The sequence below is a fragment of the Thunnus albacares genome, chromosome 2 (assembly GCF_914725855.1).
Source record: "Thunnus albacares chromosome 2, fThuAlb1.1, whole genome shotgun sequence".
Lineage (NCBI taxonomy): Eukaryota > Metazoa > Chordata > Actinopteri > Scombriformes > Scombridae > Thunnus > Thunnus albacares.
The window spans coordinates 15,589,107-15,611,073 of NC_058107.1; the positions used below are offsets into that span (position 1 = coordinate 15,589,107).

General features: G+C 41.5%; 1 protein-coding gene across 1 annotated transcript in view; it reads left to right on the plus strand.

The window, feature by feature from the left end:
- Positions 1-827: 827 nt before the first annotated feature.
- Positions 828-21,967, plus strand: part of adgra2 (adhesion G protein-coupled receptor A2) — a 39,470-nt gene continuing 18,330 nt past the window's right edge. Inside the window, exons 1-2 of the mRNA XM_044368195.1 lie at positions 828-2,435; positions 19,444-19,515. Coding sequence (XP_044224130.1) covers positions 2,134-2,435; positions 19,444-19,515 — 374 coding nt within the window. The 5' untranslated portion in view covers positions 828-2,133. The remainder of the gene's footprint in view (positions 2,436-19,443; positions 19,516-21,967) is intronic.

Sequence of the window (21,967 nt, forward strand, 5' to 3'; positions counted from 1 at the left end):
GCACAAAGTCCCTTTTCAAACGCTTTCCCGGTTCACCTTCTCATATTTTGAAATGCTCTCCAGATTTGAATCACCGCGGCCTCCATCCTCCCCAGGCCTCTCGTATATCAAAAAGTATTTTTAAAACACAAATCCGTGGAGTCCAGGATTTTTGGGAACTTTCCACACACAGGCAAAAATGTGGAAAGGAGACTTTGAGGAAGTTTATGATCCTGTGTATTTTTTGGATTATGTGTGTTTCTGTCAGGGGGAGAAAATGTCGTTCTTTAACTAAATATTAGTCTTTCAACAAAAGATTTTAGTTTTTGGAATATTTTTCTGAGGATATCTCTAAATCAAAGCATTTGGTTTGTGTTGGTTAAGTACCAACATTGAGTAAATCTGTTATACATTATATCTACTTTTGACAACAAATGGTAGGCAAAGAACAACAATATTGCTCCAGTAGACTTTGAATAGTTCTCATTAATGGTCAGCAAAACAATTCTGCATTATGAACAGCAGTAAAAGTACAATGTCTTATGGGTAGCTTGCTGTTGTGCATGGCCTCCAAGCGGACAAAAATATTGCACAAACTCATGTAAAGTTATCATCTAGATAACAGGGCAGCCTCATGCAATATCAAAGTCAAACTGCTCTGTTTTGCCATAACTCTCTCTGCAGTAACAATACTGAATTTACTGAAGTATATCTTTAAAAGTCTTTGCTTCCTCTGTGTCCCGCTGATTGAATGAAAAGCCTTTGATCTGGTGAAACACACAATACACAAGAGACCCACCAGCATTCATTCATAACTTTATTTTGCTCTCCCATTGCAGGCACACATTGAAATCAAGAAGCCCTTGTCTTCTAAATGCAGTCAAATCAAAACCAAATTCCAAGAAAATCAATGGTAATATAGCATTCAACAAAATGAAGCTGCCAAAAATGACATCAAAACAATTCTTATCAGTTGTCATCATCATCTTCTGAACTATAATGTCTCTTTCATTATAGGACTTTGTGTGCATCTTAAAACCAGTGTTCATGTAAAGCAATCAGATCAGTTACTCGATATCATTAGTGTGTGACTATATGTAGTTGACATTTGAATTGTGGTTGCAAAAGTGTCCAAAAAGAGCCATAAATACATGTGATTATTTGTTTTGAGTGTAACTTTAAAGCGCTTTAATAACATTTTGGCCCCCAAAAACACACATTAGCCCACTTGACTGCGTCATGACGTTTGATGAAGGTGTGTGAAGTGCCTTTAGGTGGGTCTCTCTCTCTCTCTCTCTCTCTCTCTCTCTCTCTCTCTCTCTCTCTCTCTCTCTCTCTCTCTCTCCCTCTCTGTCTCTCGGCTGAGCTGGATGCGCTAGGACCGCGGGGACCAGAGCGCAGACGGAGACGGAATGGGCGCACTTGGGGTAGTGCTAAGTGAGTTTGAGTGTGACAGAGTCAAGCAGGCAAAAACCGCTAGATTTTGGGAATTACACAGGAGCCGATCAAGACCAACTCATTTTCTTGCCCGAATTAATAGTTTCCCCCCGTTTGAATTTCTGAAAAGACGCGTTTGAGAGAAGTCAGTGGAGACCTCCGGAATAGACGGAGACACTGAGGAAAACTTTTAAAAGCAGCGAAACAACTGGAAAAAAGTTTGTGAATTATACTTTTTTCCTGTACTTCTTCATACAGATGTCAGCGTTGCTCTGTGGCTGCTCAGACTTGAATCTCATCAACCCCTGGATTAACTTTTAGAGGGGGGATAACGGTAATCTGGACACTCCCAAGTGTCCCGAAAGTGATGGAAATCTTACAGAGATATTAATACGAGCTTCAGCTTTTTAAGACAGAATATTGCGCGTTTAGGTGTTTCAGACGTTTGGAAGGACACACAGAGGCTATCCTTCGGATTTTTTTTTTTTTACCATTTGGACCAAAAGGAGTTGTGCGCCCAAGCTGCCATGACATAACGGGACACTCTTGGAAAATCAAGCGTGCTGAATATTTCTGGAATGACCGGATGATGTGCGTTCATTGTTGAGCGGAGTATCTCCAAGTTTGCCATTCATTCAAGAGCTGAAATAACTTCCTCTCCCTTGTCCTCCTCAACCTCCCCCCCTCCCCCTGGAAGCTTCATGGTGGAGATATGGGATGACTGGAGGCGGGGGTGCAGCTGAGGTGAGATCCAGCCGAAGGACAATGTTTGCGCCCGGCGTTGGCATCCCTCCGCTGCCGGGGCGTCTGGTACTGATGCTGCTCCTGCTGTCCGCCTGCGAGCCGAGGCTCTCCAAGGCTTGTCCCGGGCTGCTCGCCTCCACCAGCGGCTGCAGCTGCGCGGACGAGCGGTCCAAAGCGCACGGCATCCAGGCTGTCGGGAGAAGGGTCAGCTGCAGCAAGGGGGAGCTGTCTGAGCCTCCGGATGCCAGCCTGCTCCCTAACAGGACCGTCACTCTGTGAGTTGTAACAAGTTTATGAACGGGGCGAGATCAGCCATTGTAACCTTTGAACTAATGACATATTAATATAGTATTACTACAAGTATTGTGGCCTACTGTAGACTGTGTGGCACTGAGTGAGATCACATGATGACTTTACCTCATTTATGTCCTTTGATATCTAGAGTACCCAAGTTTGTATTGGTTTTGATAAAGTATGCATATGATAAAACAAACAGCTTCATATGAGGGTTTAGTATATTCTGATCAGGCCCACACACCCACGACTCTGACCCCATGACCTCAGTTTTAACTGTATTGAGGACTTGCTGCAGTAATAAGGCTTGTTAGGTCAGAAGTTTACATCTTGATCTAGTTTCTCTGTCGTGGAGAGCTGAGCATCGCCTCCCTGCAAAGCATTAAGAGGATCAGTGAGAGGGCAGGCTGACTGTAGCCATCATCTGGCCCTGCCTCTTTGACACAACTCTGTCACTTTAAATTTGACTCTGACCCAGCCAGGCAGCTCCAGTTCAGCTCCCTCTTTCTCCCTCCACCAACCCTGTTGCACATGGTCCAGCTGACTTGGCCTTGCAAAACTAGAATAAACAGAAACACATTTCTAGTGTTGTTTTTTTTTTTTTTTTTTTTTTTAACATATATCAGACTCTCTGTGCTTTACTGGTGGGTTGTCTCACAATCACCTTCTGGTGAGGAAAAGAAAAGTAACTGCTTAACACTAAAATGGTTCTGGGTCAGTTTCAATCAGATGTGTTTTAATTATGAAGTAGTTATTTGTGTGGTCTATTTGGACAAAAGTTGAAAGAACCAGATATTGGGCCAAAACACACTATCTGCGTGATGGATGGACTACCGATCTATCACTGACACATTTCTTGGGTGTTGTTGTACAGTTGTAAGGAATTCAAAAGACATTGCATGTTCCCACAGTATGTTACTGTCTCTGTGCTCTGACCCAGTGGGAGCTGCACATGGGCACAGTAAAAAAAAAAAAAAAGCATGTTCAACTGCCCCACTGGAGCGAGCACATGAGGTAAAGTAAGGGGATTTATGCCCCAGGAGAGCTAAAGCCAGCCAGCAGTCCATTTATAGGGCCTTATGTTTCTTGCTTAATAAAGGCAGGATAAACATCTGGGGAACACATTTCTGAAAACCAGAGGGAAAACTAAAAAAAACGGCTTGGGTGGCAGTGGTCGAGGTGATTGAAGATAATCTTCCATCCCCGCACCTACTAATTTTGGTTGAGTTGTTTTTGTACAGATGTTTAGCATTCTGTGACACATTTATGAGGCTGTGTACGAGGGGCAAACAATTCCGCCCGTAATCCATCTGACAGTCCGCCATTTTCTTTACCTTCCCTTCCCTGTGAACACTGGTGTCTGGAAAGTTCATTTTCCTGAAGATTCTGAGTTCCTCAAGCGCCCGTGCTCCCATCGTTGCTCACGACATTAGCTCCAGATGTGGAATGTGAAGTTGTGTTGATATTTGTTTTATTCCTGACATTCCTCAGTCCGTTCAGAGACTGCAGACAGTATCCCAGGTGCAGCAGGGGAGCTGTCCGTGCCTTACACCACCTCGGTCCCTCCCCGCATCGGACAGTCTGACAGCAAGCCCCGCTGCCCTCTCTCCTGGGGCAGCCTGGAGGAATGCTCTCCTCCATGCTGAGCAGGCGAGGGCTGGAGAACACCAGGCCCAGGGCTTCCGGGGCCGGCTGCTACGTGTAATGCACAACAGCTGGCCCCTGTGAACATTCCAGCTGAGGCCCCTCAGCCTCATGGGAAATCCCAACAGGGATTTGTTTATTAAAACTATTAGTTGGCTGTTTGTTGTTCCTGCCAGCCATAAAGGAGCAACCAGTCGCCCCAATATTATCACCTCCTCCTTTGGCTCGTCAATGCCCACGCTGCATTTTGATTACATTATTGTATGTCAGATTATATAGCTCACCATTCCTATAAACTCACACTTATCACTGGTTTAATGATGCATAATGGTATTCTCAGCCCTACACCATGAGCTCCCAGTCGTCTGTCCCACTTTCCCTCTTTTTCTTTATCTCCGGCTCCCCCATTTTTCTCCTTTTTCCCACCCCTCTATCATGAGTTCATCCACACGCAGTAACTCTCAACCTAAATATTTAGTCGTCTTGGTAGGAAACTGCCATGTCCAAACTCCTTCCAGATGTGAGCCTGCGCAGGCTTGTGTTTAGGCCTCATTATGCACGGCTGCAAAGGAGCTGGATCACTGGGAGAGGAAGAGGAGCGGAAGGGTAGAGAGGGGAAAATAGATAAGAGTGTAAGAGCGAAAAAAAAGAGAGAGTGCAGTGGTTGAGGAGAAAGCAGGAATAAATGATGGATGCAGAAAAGAGGCTGAAGTGGAGGAGAAAAGTTGAACATGAGGAGTCGAAGAAGTGGGAAGAGGGAACCAAGAGGGGAACAAAGAAAGAGAGCAGAGGATGGAGGAGGGAGAGGAGAAGCTTGGCAGGCGGTTCAGAGGGATGTGCCCCTGGAGACTGAAAACTCCCCAGCCCCTGACTAACAGATCTTCGACACTGGGGTGAGAGGGAGGAGGAGGAGGAGGAGGAGGTGGAGGAGGTGGAGGCAAGGCTCCTCAGTGTAGCAGCATAGCTTGACTTACAAAAGATTGCTCCATGGCTCTATTATTATTAGCCTGTTCTGTATGAAAGATGAACTTTTATTTTGGTGATGAAAAAAAGAGTGCCTGTAGACGGATATATATCATATACATTAAGCCTATAGCTCTAAAATACACAGTGCAGTGATTTTTTTCTCAGAGCTGCATGGTGGCAGCTGTGTTTGTCTGAATGTTTTAATGGATAATGGATAACAGACAGATGAAGAGAATGTACAGTGGCAGTCGATGTGTGAATGTTCTGGTGCTTCATAGCTTGTGGTTTAAGCGAAAACCGTACTCCTCCCTTAGTGTATTTGTTGTCATCGCTGTGAGTGACTGATGGCGTTGGCTCAGTGGGTGCCAGCCTGAATGAGTGGGCACGGATGCTCAGGGTGGGTGGGTCAACATGCCCGTCCTTGGCTCAATGTCCCTTCACTCAAGACAGCTGCAGTGCAAGACAGTTGCTCCCCGCGTGGTTGCACTTGAGCCCAGTAATGCCGATGTTGCTGGCCAGTAGTCAGGGCTGTAAGATAAAAATATTCCAACTAGGTCGGTAATATTTTTATCGGTAAGGGTCACAAGTTCCAGTTTATACTGCATGTTGTTGCTGAACAAAGGCCTGACCTTTTATCTTGCTCTTTAACCAAAATTTATCTTTTGTTGGTCATGACCTCAAATCTCAAACAGCTTGAATAGTTTTTTTTCAATTATGAATGTAAACACTTAATGTTGATCTGAGCTCAAAAATCCACTTACTAGCTTTTTTTGAGATTTTAACTGTGTCTAGAAGTCCGCCTGAAAGCTCAGAAAACTTTGTAAGTTTACCTTTGAGCTTAGATGAGCTATTTTGTGAAACAAACTGTTCCCATAGTTAAAGTATTCATTTCCAAACTCGCAAAGTGTTTACAGAGATAAATTAAAAATCAGCCAAACTGAAATAAATTTTAAAACTGCTGATTCATCCGCTTTCGACAACACAGCTTGGAACCTAAGAACTACGTTAATTGATTGCAACTGCTATAAGGAATGCAAACAATAAAATGAAAATGATTTCGGTGAATGTCTGTATATGTAACTCCATTGTAATTACACAACCTTTACAATGGTAAATGGTTAGAGGGGGTTCATCTTGATCTCCTACATTTTCTTACCTATCAAAAGTCTTTTGTAGAGCCATTCATTTGTTGTTGACTCAGTTCCATTTGAAAATCTTTGGGAGTTATTAAAAGGGAATGATTGACATTTTGGGAAATACTTTCATTTGCTTTCTTGCTGAGAGAAAGATAAGAAGAGACAACTCTCATGTGTCTGTGCGTTAAATATGAGGCTACAGCCAGTCGGTTAGCTTAGCTTAGCATAATGACTGGAAGCACAGGGAAACAGCTCGCCTGACTCTGTCCAAAGGCAATATAATCTAACCTCTAAAGCTCACTAACTGACATATTACATCTTGTTTGTGTAATCTGTGCAAAAACCAAAGTGTGAAAGCAACAAGTTGTGGTTAGCTGTTTCCCCTTACTTCCAGTCTTCATGCTAAGCTAAGCCAAGCATCTACTTGCTCTAGCTTCATATTTAGCATAGAGACGTGAGTTGTATCAACCTTGTCATCTAACTCTTCTTTTTACACCTAACCCCACATTTGTCTGGTTTCTCCGTATTCTCTTTCAGTTCCACTTAGCCGACCACCATCCAGTCTGTTATCGTTTTTTGCATCTGATGAGTCTTCCGTGTCTCTGTTTGCTCAAAGCCAACTCACCCCAACGGTATCATCGATTGGCTACAGTATCAATCAGTGCAACTTTAATCACCATTTTATTTATGAGTCACATTGTTGAGCTCTTAGTTGTGGCCCATGTGTGGATGGAAACAAAAGGGCTCGCAGATGTGTTGGTGGTTTATGTTGGGTCTGTGAGTCAGTATGTGTTGAGACGGGAGTATGTCGATGAAACCTCCCAAACAGTCATCTTATCAGCATGGAGAATTCCAATAGCAGGGAGAGTGCTGGACCCCAGGCATTCCTGCAGCGATAGGGTTTATTTATGCAGGGAAAGGTGTTGAGAGGAGGGGGGAGCAGACCCTCCTCCACACATGTTAGGTGGGGCAGTCAGCAATAAATCAAAAAAGCAAACAAAGGCCTGACACTGGATACTCTGAGCTTTATACTCAGCCGCAGCACCTGCCAATGTCACACAAGCCCGGGATTTTATTGTGCCCTCGTAGGTCAAGGTAACGTGACCGGACTGAGACATCTCCACACACCTACTGTGCTGCACTGTAGCTGCCCGGCCGTTTGGATGATGAATGTGTATTTCACTTATCACCTTATCATGTTTGTTGATTAAAAGGCTGCGATTTTTCAAAACTTGGCAAAAACAGAGAGATGTGTTGTCACTGTAATCTCTTACCCCGGGGTGGCTTTTGTTATTTTAGTTTTTCCTTTCTCATCACTTGCTTCTTATCTTACTCCAAAAAATGCCTGACTTTGACTTTTCCTTGCCAGCGTTAACTTCCCTCTCCCTGTGTCTGACCACAGCAGCCCCCTAAAGTTCCTTCTCAGGGTCCACAACACATGGATACAAATGGAGATAGTGGGAATGCCTGTGGCTTCAGTGTGTGTGTGTTTCTGATATGCTTACTCTTGAGAACTAATCCATGACATCAACAACATACAAACAACTCACTAATGTAATCTGATTACTTTTGCTTCCTTTTTGGTTACCATTTCATATATATCTATATATATCTATATATATCTATCTATATCTATATCTATATCTATATCTATCTATCTATATATCTATATATATATATATATAGATATATAGATATCTCTCTCTCTCTCTCTCTCTCTATATATATATATATATATAGAGAGAGAGAGAGAGAGAGAGAGTATATATAGTTAGTGATAGTTATTAGTTATTGAAACAACAACACAAATAACAGACTAGACAAAAGCAAGACATTTTTAATCATAATATAATTAGAGACTTAAAATAGTATAAGAACAATACAACCGTAATAAGGGTAATAATGGAATTTCAATAAGGTTGCTGTGCTGTTCAGATCTGTGAAAAGCTTGGTGCTTATTTGCTAGAAGTTAGGACTTAGATGGAGAGAGGGGTATGACATGCAACAAAGGTCCCTGACTGGAAGCTAACTATGGACACTGCAGTTATGTAGCATGTGCTGTAACCATTTGGCTACTTTAGTACTCCTGTAGTGCTGTATTGTATGACTGCTAAATCTGGTGGGATATCAACATATATGTTTGTGAAGCCTGGGAGCTATATTTCACACCAGCTGAAGCTGATGAAGCTGAATGTGGCTGAGACAGAAGTGCAGTTACTTGCAATACTTGAAACATTAACTATTTTATTTTGATCATCAGATAGAAAGAATCTAATGTTTCTTTTAACCAGTTAACTTGATAATTAAAACAGAAGTTTCAGTCAATGACACACTCAGAGTTTTAGGTTTAAGGTATATACAAGAAACTTCTCTACACAAAAAAAAAGTAAATGCACTTTATTTATTTTGTTTTTAGTTTTAGTTTAATATCAAGGGATTGCTGCTAGTTTTTTTCAATGATGTGGTTACTTGTAAACAGATCATTAGTACTATCGTCACTCCAAACCATTTTTATGTTGAGTATGCTATTACTGTTACATAAAACAGTGAGATATTAAAAATCTGTCACCATGATTATTTTATCTATCATTCCTTTTAATATGAGCTGGTTTACAGCCTTAATCAAAGTGTCAGAGCCAGTTGTGAAATGTAGCATTAAGTTTTTAATAAAGTATTTGTTGAGGGAGTAAACCACTAAGATACAGTATGAATGTTTATTCATTCAGCTGAAATTTAAATAAAAAAATTTGGAAAGCATGTTGGTTTACCATATTTTTATAATACATTCCTTATTATTGTTTAATAAATTCTTAGAAATTCTCGTACTTGTGGGCGACGTGCGGTAATTATGATGATGTGAACGCTGATTGTGATTCTCAAAACACTGCGGTTACACACAACACACACACACAAAAAAGCCTGAACACAAACACAGCCTTCTCACAGATGCCTCTAAAGAAACTGCGAGAGTATCTGGAGCAGAGTAGATTTTTGCCAACCCTTTGTAAAGGCAGGCTGATTTCCCAGCAGTCTTTGCAGTCAGGAGCAGAAAACAGAGGTTGGTTATGAGACAGAACAATGAGACAATGTTAGCCGGGCATACACCGCATTCCACTCACTGTCTCAAAAGGCTAAATTCTCTAAATTGCCTCATTAAAAGTGTAAAAACACTTTAGACAGTGATTAAACTGGCTATTGTGTTCCTGCACGGCAACCATAAACTTTCCAATTTGGTTTGTCTTGACTTGTCTTTGACTCCAAATATTGCAATAATTTACTGCAGCAGTATTTCAACTGTTAATATCCATAGCAGCTACTTGTTTACGTCTTTAAAGTTCACTGGTCGTCCAGCTTTAGTAAATTGTGCATGGATTGTGCAAGAAACACTTCATGGACACTTCCTGTTCGCCATACTCACTGGATTGTCTAATAAGATGAACTGCAAGTGGGGAGGGGGGAACCTTCCTCTTCAGAGTGTGTATTGTGTGTGCGTGTTCATCTGTCATTTGCCTGTGTACACACATATGGGAAGGGCGTGCATGGCCGCAGCTCCCAAAATAGTCTTCAGTCCTCCCCTCTCTAATTAGAGACATTTCAAAAACCCAGATTTTAATTTTAGACTAGTAGCTTTTGGACCACTTATGCACACACACACACACACACACACACACACACACAAATACACACATTGAGTTAAACATACACACTTTCTGTATAAATAAATCTGATAGGTCACACACTTGTGCATTTAAATCCGCACTCACACACACACACACACATAGCCACAAACCACAAAGCCTTACTCCCTGGCCCAGTCTGGTAACCCAAGCACAATGCAGTATGCTCTATAATAAGTGGTTGCACATATCAAATGCAGGAGCTCACTCCCCATATCTAGCCTCAAGGCAGGAAAGTATGATAATAAAGCTAAGTAATGCAAGATTCCCTGCATACTGTTAGTCAACCAATGCATATATTTTGTCACTTTAACACGCATGACAAGAATCTCCTCCACTCCTTTATGTGGCCCCTCTGGCCCTCCTCTCCCTGTTTGATGACTAAATAACTCCATCGGGGGTTCGCAAAAAGATTTCACAAAAAATATTTTGCATGCAATTACATGGATGCTCCTTTCTATGACAGGCGGTAAATGGGGCTTGTAGCTTGGCAGTGTTCCACAGTGGCTGCAACAAGCCCTCTGGTGGGTCAGGGGGACAATGGGCACATTCACATCTTGACATGCATTTGCCGCTAAAGTGCCTGTTGTGCTCAAGGGCATTTAGTCTCTCTGTTACATTCAGTGCCGTGACTCTCTGAGGACAGGCTCAGGGTCGAGGGGGCTCCCAGGACGGCCGGCTTAGGTGGCTCTTCGTCTTTTACAACGAAAGGGTTAAGCTATTTGGATGGACCCAGGCGCTGAATAGTGCAGCGCAGTCTGGAGGCCTCTTAGAAAGTACTTATTGTAACAAAGATGACACAGCCACCTCCCAGTCTGAGAGATCTCTCTGCTTATGTTCTGTTTCATTCCTCCTCACTCAACCTTCCTCTTCTTGTCTCTGCAAAAGTGTCCATTAGCAAGAGAGACAGAGAGAGAGACGAGGGCAGGGTTCAACCGATGTGGGTTTAAAGCCTGATGCAAATATCGTCTGTCAATAATTACTGACTGATATTTTTATGCGAACAGTGACTGAAAATGTCACTCAGTTGGATCAAAATTAACAACAATAATCATATTTATTTTAAGATTAAGATCATACAGTTCACAGCCAGCACAGTAGCAAATCTATAATATACAACTCAAACATAATCAAACCATCCGCACCATCTGCACATTATATCTGGGTTGGTTGACACACGCTGGCCAATATGATAGTTTTTACATCTTTATTTTTTTCCACAGCCCGCTTACACACATTTCCTGAAAATGACAATTTACTTTTCCAAAACTATAAACACGAAAAAGCCACACTTAGTCTGGCCAAACCTCAGACATCGGAGACAAAATTAAACACATGATTCAAAACATGTTATCTTCCATCTAAATTTAACTACGGATTACTTATTGCCTTTTGGATGACATATAAATGCTGCCAAATACAGAATCACCGGTGAAATGAGTGAAAAACCACTAGAATTAATCAAACACATGCAGTTTTAGAGAGAAAACACAATCTCTTTACACTGAACTATTTCAAACTACCTCCTACAATATCTAAACTATGTCATTCTGCAAATGTAGATTAGAAAAGTTGGAGGAACATATAAAACATTTACATTTCAGCACTTTTTTCTAAGGTGCTTTATAACCAGCTAGTAATAGACAGCAGTATCAGCAGTGAAAACAGAAACAGAGTTCACAGAAATAGTGTTTCCTGTATGAAAACATGAAGTTTCCTCCGTATTATGTGTGTCAGCTTTTGAAAAAGGTTCAGAATGATCAACAATAGATGTTTTGACATGTCACAGTAGGAAAAGCAGAGGTGTAAATAACAAAATGAATGATGGCTGAATTCCATTTAGTTGCTTCAGTTTCAGGGTCCTGGTATTGTACTGGCTTACTGTCACACTGTCAAGGCTTACTGGGACACTTGAAGAGAACAGAGTCATCGTTAATGTTATTAATAACACCTGAACTTTTCCTGGTATGACAAGTCAACATGTCTGCTGTGAAAAAAAGGCCTATTTGTCTGGAAACAGTTGATTTATGCACTCTGGCTTGTTTAAATGAAAACCATGTAATACATGGTATGCACCTAATGTATACCAGCAAACCTACTGCATGTATCAGCGACTCACACACGCACACACACACACACACACACACACATCCTGTGACATGTCATGACCCAGAATTCTCAGCCACTAATGAAGGTCCACACTAATTACTGTTGCCAGTTTGTAGCCACAGGAGCCCTGTCTCAGCAAGTGGTTGTGTGTATGTGTGTGTGTTAATGTACACAAGTGACTGAAAGCGTTAGACTCCTGTCTGTCATCAAAAAAAAAAAGTTAAAGTTAAATTAAAGTTTCTCTCGTCTTGCATGTAATTGATCTCTAACACATGGTTTATTTTCAGACTTGGGTCAAATACTGTATATCATTATATTTTTACATATTTTTCTGTATTTTAACCTATGTCGATATGTTTTCCTGAGCCTGAGAATTGACCTGTCACCAAGAGTAGAAGAAGTACTAAGATTCTTTAATTAAGTAAAAGTAGCAATGCCACAATGTAAAATTACTCCATTACAAGTCAAATTCCTGCATTTAAAATCCTACTTAAGTAAAAATACAGAAGTATTATTAGCTAAAAGTATTAAAAGCAAAAGCACTCAGAAGTTGTGTCAAAGTTGTGCCACACAAAGTCCGATCAATTTTTTAGACTTTTCTCTAAACCTTGATTTTTGGTGAAATATTGGAAGATTTTACCTCTTTGGGTGTCAAACGATTATTAATTTGGTGGAACAGATAACAACCCAAACATATGTAACATAACAAGTGTCCACAACTACACAAAAGGAATACAAGTCAAAAAGGAACTACTGGTTTAATCTTTAACCATTTTTTGTATTTTATAAACTTATCGTATATTATTTAACGTAAGAATTTTAATCTGAAAAGTAACAACAGTTACAAAAGTACACTATTTCTCTCTGAATTGTAGTGGAGTAGAAGTACAACATAGCATAAAATGAAAATACTCAAGTAAAGTACAAGTACCTAAAAATTGTAAATTAGCACAGTGCTTGAGTAAATGTACTTAGTCACTTTCCAGCACTGCCTGTTTTCCCTGATGCAGCAAATCCCTGCCATCACTTATGTCATGTCATGTAAAAACAGATGATTCATTTTAAACATATCATATAACACAGGTATGATCTTATCATTCCTTTCCTCTGACCTGCCCAGCACTCTGAAATGCAACTCACTGATCAAGGCCAGCTCCTTGTCTATGAGGTTAAACTGTAATGTAAAGTAATGTAGTTCTGTTACTGGCTTTTCATCTATTAGACCTGGCATTTGGACTGAGCAAGCAACCTCAGAAAACCCGGTAACAGCCAAGTAAAGTAATAGAGTTTTTAATCCATCTTTTGGTTTAACCGCAATATTTTGTTGATCCACTATGTCTGTCCTCATTACTCTGAGTGCAGCGTGTGTGATGTGTATATAAAAAGAAATACTGCCATGTCCACTTAGTTCTCCTCTGAACTGCCAATATACTTGAAAGGCAACCCTGGCAAGCAAAAGCAGCTCAAATGGAGAGCAAAAGAGGGAAAATGCAGTAAAAGACACTGATGGCTTTGTATAGAATGTTTTCAACTGTAACATACACAAATTAAAGCGCTCACACAATGCTGAGCTGTTAGTGTAAAAGTGGATAATCGTGTTGCTTTCGGCAGAATGTAATTGCCTCTAAGAAAAATTCCCTCAAGGCTGAATAATTTTTTTTCATTGATATAAACTTCAAGCACTGCTGTGGCACAGGCCAGCATGTGCATTATCAAGGCATGCATGCTAATTAAACCAGGCTTAATTCAATGATGACGCCCTGAGACTCTCATTGAAAATCACTCTCATTATCTGGCTCCCATTGGTCTCAGAATTAGGACTGGATTTATGCCATGTTACCAATCTCTTTCAAGGGTTCTTGTCTTTCACCTCGCGTGTGGTCCTCGAGGGTAAGAGACCTATCCAGAGTTAAATGATGTTTACACAGTGGCCCGTTGGGTTGTTTTGACTCTCTTTATTACACTGAACCTGCGCTTCTCTGTCTCTGTTGGCCTTGGAGCGCTGACTCAACGCCCAGGGTGGGAAAGGAGGTGGAGCGTTTAATCAGCACTCATGTCTTCACGCTGTTTCATCAGTGACAAACATCCGATCATACTGTTTCAGCTCCAAATGTTTTTCAGGGAAAAAACAGAAAACATGACTATTATTCAAAGATGCATATGTAATGAGAGCAGGCAGCTTAGCCTGCAAATGAATTCTTATTAAATAGAAATCCCTCCTTAAGACCTCTATTCTGTTTGCTGTTTGCTGTAGAGGCCTGCAGCTACATAGAGCTCACTGTCTGCAATCCAGCATGCCTAAATATTTGAGGGCAACAGGGGCCAATTTGAATCAGCGCTTTTTACTCAAACGCATCTCATTCATGCCCTGGAACAAATGCCAAACCAGGATGAAGCATTTCCTGTATTTACTCCCTAACACAAGCTTTAAGTGTTTCTGGTAGGAAGCTGGGATGAGGAGTGCAAAGATATTGACACCAAATTTTTAGCGGCGACCGACAGCAAACAGGACATCCTGTGGTGTTTGGGTTTACAGCATTCTAGCTGCGGTTAGGACAGGAGATAGAAGGATGTGTTTTCCCCTCGCTGTCCCTCTGCACCAGGTTGTGATCTGGAAAGCTAAAAAGGACTCTGTTCAAGCTGCTGCCTGTGCCGGTGCCGTTCACCGCACAGCAGGCCTTCCCAGCTCCACCACAGAAAGATTCCTCAGTGAAATGATTGGTTGACAATGACCCAAAACCAAAAGCAGCTGCAGGAAGCATGCCGCTTTTGACAGACTGTTAGAGTTTACAGTACACACAGGTACACACACACATACATCAGGCCGTCCTCCAGACCTGAGGCAGTGTGTTAATGTGAGACTGTCTTGAAGTTAAGAGTCTGGAGGAAGAGCGGAAGTAAATCAGTGAACAAATACGATTTGAGACATGCTGTCATGCCCCTGTGTGGCCCTCAAAGGCTTTGCGGGTTTAGGAAGCAAATTGAGCAAACCAACAAAGTGAGCGGCACAGTGCAGGGAGGAGCTGTAGTAGTTTACTAGACAAGACTCTTTGTGTGGTTTTGTACTTTTTCACACTCCATCACGCACCAAGGAGCCCTTGAACTAACACTGTGTTATGGCACTCAAATCTTAATTTATAAAGAATGAGTTATAGTGACAAAAAAGCCCACGCATTTCTCACATTAAGAGGGAAAACTGGAACAACACGTGTCTGTAAAGTCACACTAATACTTTTGCTTTGATGACAGGAATCTCTCTTTGAATACATTTCTGATTAAGTATATGTGGGTTAAGTGATTTTCTTGAGTTCTTTGTGAAAAAAAGAGTGCAAGATCTTACAGATTGGGGTAATTTTCATATTTTCCCTCATCAGTTTTGCAGGCTGCTCCAGATATTTGTCACGTTAAAGGATGAAGTTATTCCATAGCTTGAACTTGTGTTGTAGAAGGCACAGTTTATTCCCTAAAATTTAAAAAAAATCTAAAAAATATACATTTTCCTCTCCTGACCCTTTGTTGCACCACTTGGAGTTTTCTCAAGGTTGCTGTTGTCCTCTTAGAAACTGTCAGGTTATTTTGAAGTTCTTTAATCTATTCCTGTCTCTCTAACATAAACTTTGTGTGAAGATCAGAAATTTATGATAATGTGTTATAGAAAGAATTGTTTGCACAAAATAATAAAACTTAGTATATGACAAATCCAAATTGCAGGACTAATATGTTACTGGGGAACAATGAGACATTCAGGTGTCTCAACTTTCAATGTCATACTGTTGAGCTATTAATATTCAGATGTACTATTTCTTATTATAAGACAGTGTTAGAATAAGTAGCTTTTTGATTTTATCTTGATTGTGTCCAAGTAAATGTAAAAGTATGGATTCATTGATTTTTATTTGACAATTTTAAGGCAACAACAACAAAAAAACAAACAGAACATGTGAAGTATATATGCTGTACATGGGATTTTCATGTTAAGTGTAGTTTTGCCGACCCTGTTTAACCCCTCAACTATGATACTACCATACCCTGCACAAGGGAAGCTGGTGTCTGTGCTTCTGTTTGACCTGGCTCTTTTCATATGACCTCCAGCTTTTTGATCTTCATGTAAATGAATTAGATGAAATGGTTGAATGGGATACTGGAGCCTGACATGTGGCCCTGTTTTTTCTTTACGTAGATTAGATGGATTCAATTAGCTGCTCTGATTTCTCACAGGCCTTTGTGGTCTGAAAGGGTTAAGTGAATGAGAGATGCTAAACACAGCTCTAAGATACCAGCCATAGTCTGGACTGAGTTAGCACGCTGCCACGCCATGTACCATACAGCTTATTGCTCTTGAAAGCAGATTAACTCAATCTGCCATCTGATCTGTCACTTGTGTTGAGAAGAGAGAAGCCACTCGTGCAAAGCCTCAGTAGCGACACAGTACTGAGCAGACATTGGGCCTCCTACTGTAGTAGTAGGACTTTTATGATTAAGAAGCTACTCATCTTCTTTGCTTGTAAAACTCTGTTAACCTTTGTATACTCCGGTGATGAAGTGATGCACTCTCATGTGCCTCTGCTGTTCCTGTCACCTGCCTCCAGACACTGCTCCGTCTGTCTGATGACTGTCCAGGAAGTGCTCTCTCCGCTACCCCTGACCTCTGAAACTGGGCTCTGAATAAACAGCTAATTGGCTGGGTTTCCTGTTTAGCCTGATGGGAACGCTGACTATTTCTGTCTGTTTACAGAGTTCTGCCTCTCTCTTTCTCAGAGTTGTACTCTCTGTATTGTTTATGAAAGAACAATGTCCTCGCTACAACTGTGCTCCAAACATCAGGCTTTGGGGATTATACAGTAGTGTCCAGCCTCTGCAACTCCCCTGCATTCCTGAAAATCTGCGCCTTTTGTTGTCTGTGGGAGGGTTTCAGTTTGCTCATTTTGTGGTCTTTGTTTATTTGTGAAAGTCAGCTTTCAAGTCCTGGTGTACAGAGTAGCAGTCTAATTGAAATGTTGTGTGTTGAAATGTCCCAACCTGAGACAAATGAGGCTTATGGCACCATGTGAAATTCATGTTTTTTCTGATGTGATCATGGACACAACACACAGATAAACACATCTGTACAGTTTTTAAGGAGAGTAATTATCAATTTTTCATAGTGAAGAATGCACCGATATCAGCACTGCTAAAGGTCTATGCACACATGTGCACGCCCAAGCACACAAAAACCAAACATGTGCACAGTCTGACTAATAGTTTTTGGGTTTTTTTTCCTGCATAATAAGCTTAGTCAAAAAGGAACTATCTGTATCTAAACTGTCTGTGTTGAATTAAATGGCTTGTTTCTTTGCCAGATGTGACTTTCTCCTCTCCTATCTGTATTGAATTATTCAGGCAGTTCCGGATCCTCTGTAGCTTTCATCTAGGGCCTGAATCCAGGAGCATAGGCGAGATACTGTGCCCAAAGTCAAGCGAGAGACCTCAGGTCCAGGAGTCATAAGTTCAAATTCAGGCTATACACCACAAGAGGATTGGCTCTGTTCTCGTCTAACATCCACTATAAAATGTCTCGACTCAATAACTGTGATTTATATATTTCATCAGTTCAGTGTAGATTTGTGAACATGATAGGATTTTTTTGTTGTTTTTTCCAAAGCTTGAAATAAGGCTCTGATCTGGGAAGACATCAAATTTTGAGGCTTCTCTTGTGGAGATGAATACAATTAAATGTGCATTATATGATAGTAATCCCAATGATATAGCACAGCAAAACCCAACATAAAGACAATTTTGGTTTAAATGCTAAGTGAAACAGTCAGAGAGGCCTTGGTTTCACTTTCAGTATTACAGTCATTATCAGCCTTCGTCATTTGATTGCTGCAAAGTTTTAAAAAATAAATTTCTCTGGTTTTTAATTTTGGAACATAATTGTAGGAAGATACTGACTGAGGTGTCCAGGAGAACTGGAGCAGAAGATGATTTACTTTCCATGTTGGTTTTCCTTTTGTTTGTTCCTTGAAGGAATAGCTTTTCAATTCTTCAAACCACAGTGGAGTTACTGACGTGAAGAAGTGAGCACTGGTCAGTTTGTCCCTTGTACCAAGACTGGATGATTAAATCTGGTCATTAACTGAGTTGGAAGGCGCAGAGCTGAAGGCAGTGTTTTTATTGATGTGGCAGGAAACAGGGGGGCCGACTGCTGCTGCTGAATCTGTAAATCTCACAGACTGTTCACAGTCAGCTCCCTCTTTTAAAGGCGCACACACAGCTCCATTCTCTCGATTAAGAGCGCACTTAATGTCGCAAACAGCCCATTAAGTGCCATGTGGTAGGGGCAAAGATGATGTGAAACCGATGGGTGTGTTAATGACGGTGGGCTGTCGCCAGTTAAGGGCCCCTGCTGGACCCTGAGCTCTTGCTGCGGGGACAGGGATCATACAGACATGGGCAGTTTCTGGGGTGTGAACATTCAACCCTGTGTGCTTAAAATTATGTTCATATGCAACTAAATTGCAATACCGAATAAAGTTAGGAAAAGAAAAAAGTCAACCCTGACTTGAAGAAGGAGACAGAATGAGTTGGCTTTTTCAGTATTTAAGCAAAACCACAAGTTTTTTTAGTGGCCTAAAGCTAATAACATGTGGGACGCACAGTGTGAACCTCCAAGTCCATCTAGACTCCTTCTTGTAACTCACTTCCTGAATTGGAAAAGTGTTGTCAATGAACATAAGCCAGACAGCAGTTACTGGTATGTTCCTTCTAAAGGTTTTTGTAAATGGGGACAAGGTTGGAACATCACAACTATCAGGGGTGGGTGCTATTCTCTGAACATTGTATATGATCTTGTGTCCAGTGAGGCTTGTGAAGGTTGTGTATGTATCTGTATGAGTCTGAGTTTAAAAGAAGGACTGTAAGTCTATGAAATGTACAGCTATCCTGACCAACTTTGACAAGAGCAAGTCCCTCGGAGCAGACTGATTACTGTAAATATCCTTTTCCCATGATCCCCTGTCAGACATCTCAACCTCACTTCCAATGTCCTGGAGCCCTCTGCCCTCCGGTCCGATAAGAGTCCTGTAAGCCAAGTGATTCGCCAGTAGGGAAAGGGCTAATTAACATGGCGTTTGATGTGGAAAGACATCCTTTTGATGTGAAAATGTATGCGAAATGATTATCAAGATTACAGTTTCCCGTCTAATCTTGATGTTCTCTTCAGTCTTTAACATTAATTGGAAACATCTTTGCCTAATGTCTGTTACGTGTGACTGCAGCACCAAGTGGACATGCAATTGGCTCTCATCTTTTACTTTTGACCCTTTCAGCATGTGTTTGGTTAAACCTGACTTCTTCCTTTGCAGTAAAACTGATGTCCAAGATTGTAGTTTTGCATATTTGAGTTTAGCATGATAAGATATGCTTCAGTTTATCCTCAGTGGAATATTTCTAACAATACTGTGGTGTTTCCTTTTTAGGATCCTGAGCCACAACAAAATCGGAATTCTGAGCAATGGATCCTTCTTTGGACTTTATGCTTTGGAGAAGCTGTGAGTAGCCAATTGTTTATCATCCTTTATTAATTCTTCCCTTTTCCAGATTGCTGCAATGCCATATTTATTGTGTGCATGATATATATGTGATGCATCCATGCGTAATCTGTTATTTAGGCTTGCTTTGGGGTAGAGAAAAACAGACAAGGTATCAGTGAGATCTGAGCAGCTCTGTGCGCTTCTATCCAATGGGCTTCTGTCCAGAAGGGAGGTGGATACACTCAGACTGGCTATCGCAGAGTTATGTTGAAAAGTTCACATAATTACACTTCAGTCCTTCGTTATCAGGTAAGCCCCACTCCGTAGGACAAGATAAGGGGATCTCTGGGAGGAGGTGCGCTTTGGCAGCTTCGCCTGTGGCTCACAGACAGTCTGGCCCTCCTTAGTAGAATCATCATCTCTTTGAATGGGGTGTTAGACAGATGATAGACAAGATAATTTTGTGGGGAAAAAGGAATAAGTGGCACTGCTGGTAACAAACAGAAAAAGGACCATACTGGAAAATGTTGCCTGTGAGTGTTGTCTTGTGTGTTGCTGACTTACCACTTTTTTAGAAGAATAAAGTGAGTCCAAAAAAGGGAAAAATGCTCTTAGACTACAGTAGCCTTAGTGACACTTAACTTGTCAACTTTAGATTCAAATAGCAGTGGATGAGCCAGACAGACAGTAAAGGCTACCATATACAGTACAGGACTGTATATAGTATTTGTCTGGACACACCTTCCCATTCATTTGAATGTGAAAGTGTGTCCAGACTTTTGACTGGTACTGTATGTCTTTGGGTTAGCTCTAGGCATACCACTCCTGGCTTTCTTGATACTCCGATGTGAGAATTTCATCTAGTAAGTTTCCCGCCCAACACAAATTACTGATTCAAGGAGTGTTCTTTTACAGAGCATCCCACTAAAGCTTTATAGCATCCTGGTAGCTAACAACACACATGGAGCAGCTTCAGTCTGGATACTGTAGTCTGGCAGACACTTATTTTGTTGAGGGAGGGTGTAGGGGGCTGGATAGGGATATTAGTTCCACATGCCACTCAGAGCTGCCACCCATGAAGCTAACGAGCTTCTCAAAAATGTTGGAAGAAAGAAAAATATGGTAATTTGCCGTAGTTGTTAGCTTGTTAGTACCTACCTACTGGAGTTCACACCAGATGTGCCAGTCAAGAACAAAAGCCAAATTTGCTGAAGTTGCTGTTTTTATGTCTGCCATGTGAATGCCACGGGTGAATAGTTTCAAGGCCAAGTTCTCAGTTCTCACCTCAACTGTCTTGCACCCTGGTGCACCAAAGACACCGATAAAGTTGTTGACAGGAAGACCCTAAACTTAGATTCTGTGACTAATACTACTTTAGAGAGAAATAAAGCCAAAGAGGATCTGTAGCTTAAAGTATATGATGTAAAATGAGCTGATGTTGCTTGTTTTTGTAAGTGCGGACAAGGCTCCCTGTAGCGCTGCAGGGTCGGTGGGTCGAGTAACCTGAGCTTACCCGCTAACTGGCCCTTGTACCTGGAGCAGGGTTAAAACTAGCAGGGAGCACCAGGGTAGAGCTTTGTTGCAGGCTCTTAACTAAGAGACCTAGGAGAAAAGAAACAGAACAGGCAGACCAACTTTAATACACACATACTTTTGCTCCACAGAGGGAGATGTGGGCGTCTGGTGTAAGGAGAGGACATAACGTAAATCATGCAGGCCTCATTTCACTCCTCTGCCTCAACCTCTGCTGGCTCTCTGACACACAGCAGTGGAGGTCTGCTCACTCACTCTGACGTCTTCAACCTTTAATTGAGCCCTGCACAGCTTATAATTACATCTGAGCTCATGGGAAAATTGCTGTCTGATGTGAAAAATGCCACATTGAAATTCACCGTTGCAGTGATGGAAGGGTTTGAAGAGCTGAATTCAGAAATTAGTTTACAGTGAAGGTTTGGTTGCAAGTTTTGGTGTCTGCCTACTTCATGTGCTACATTTCCCTCCCTGTGAGATTTCAGTTTTGTTTTGTCCGTTCAGGTCTCCTCATTGTTTCCAGTGTGTCATCTACATGTGCTTGTCATTTGGAGCAGTAGTGAACAGTAACTTATATTATGTGGTCAGTGCTCTAATCAAAGGCCAGCCTACTAGGGCTGAGTAAACACACATCAGGGAATTACACTGCATCTCTTCCTCTACGTGACAAGGATAAACAGTCTGCTCCCTGGCTGCACACACACTCTCGCTCTCGGCCCATCTCTGTTGTGACTTCAGCATGTACTGTAACTGAGTGAGTGTGTGTTTCCTAGTATGGGCACCTTTGCTTCTCGTCCAGTCTCGTCATTTAAAATGGGTCTGGTAACTCTCAGACGTGCACTCACACCCACACGCTCACACCAGACGTCTATTCAGAGTTGAATGCAGTCTGATCTGCTGTTGTTAGTGGGAGAATACAGCTCCAGGGCAGGCCACCCTC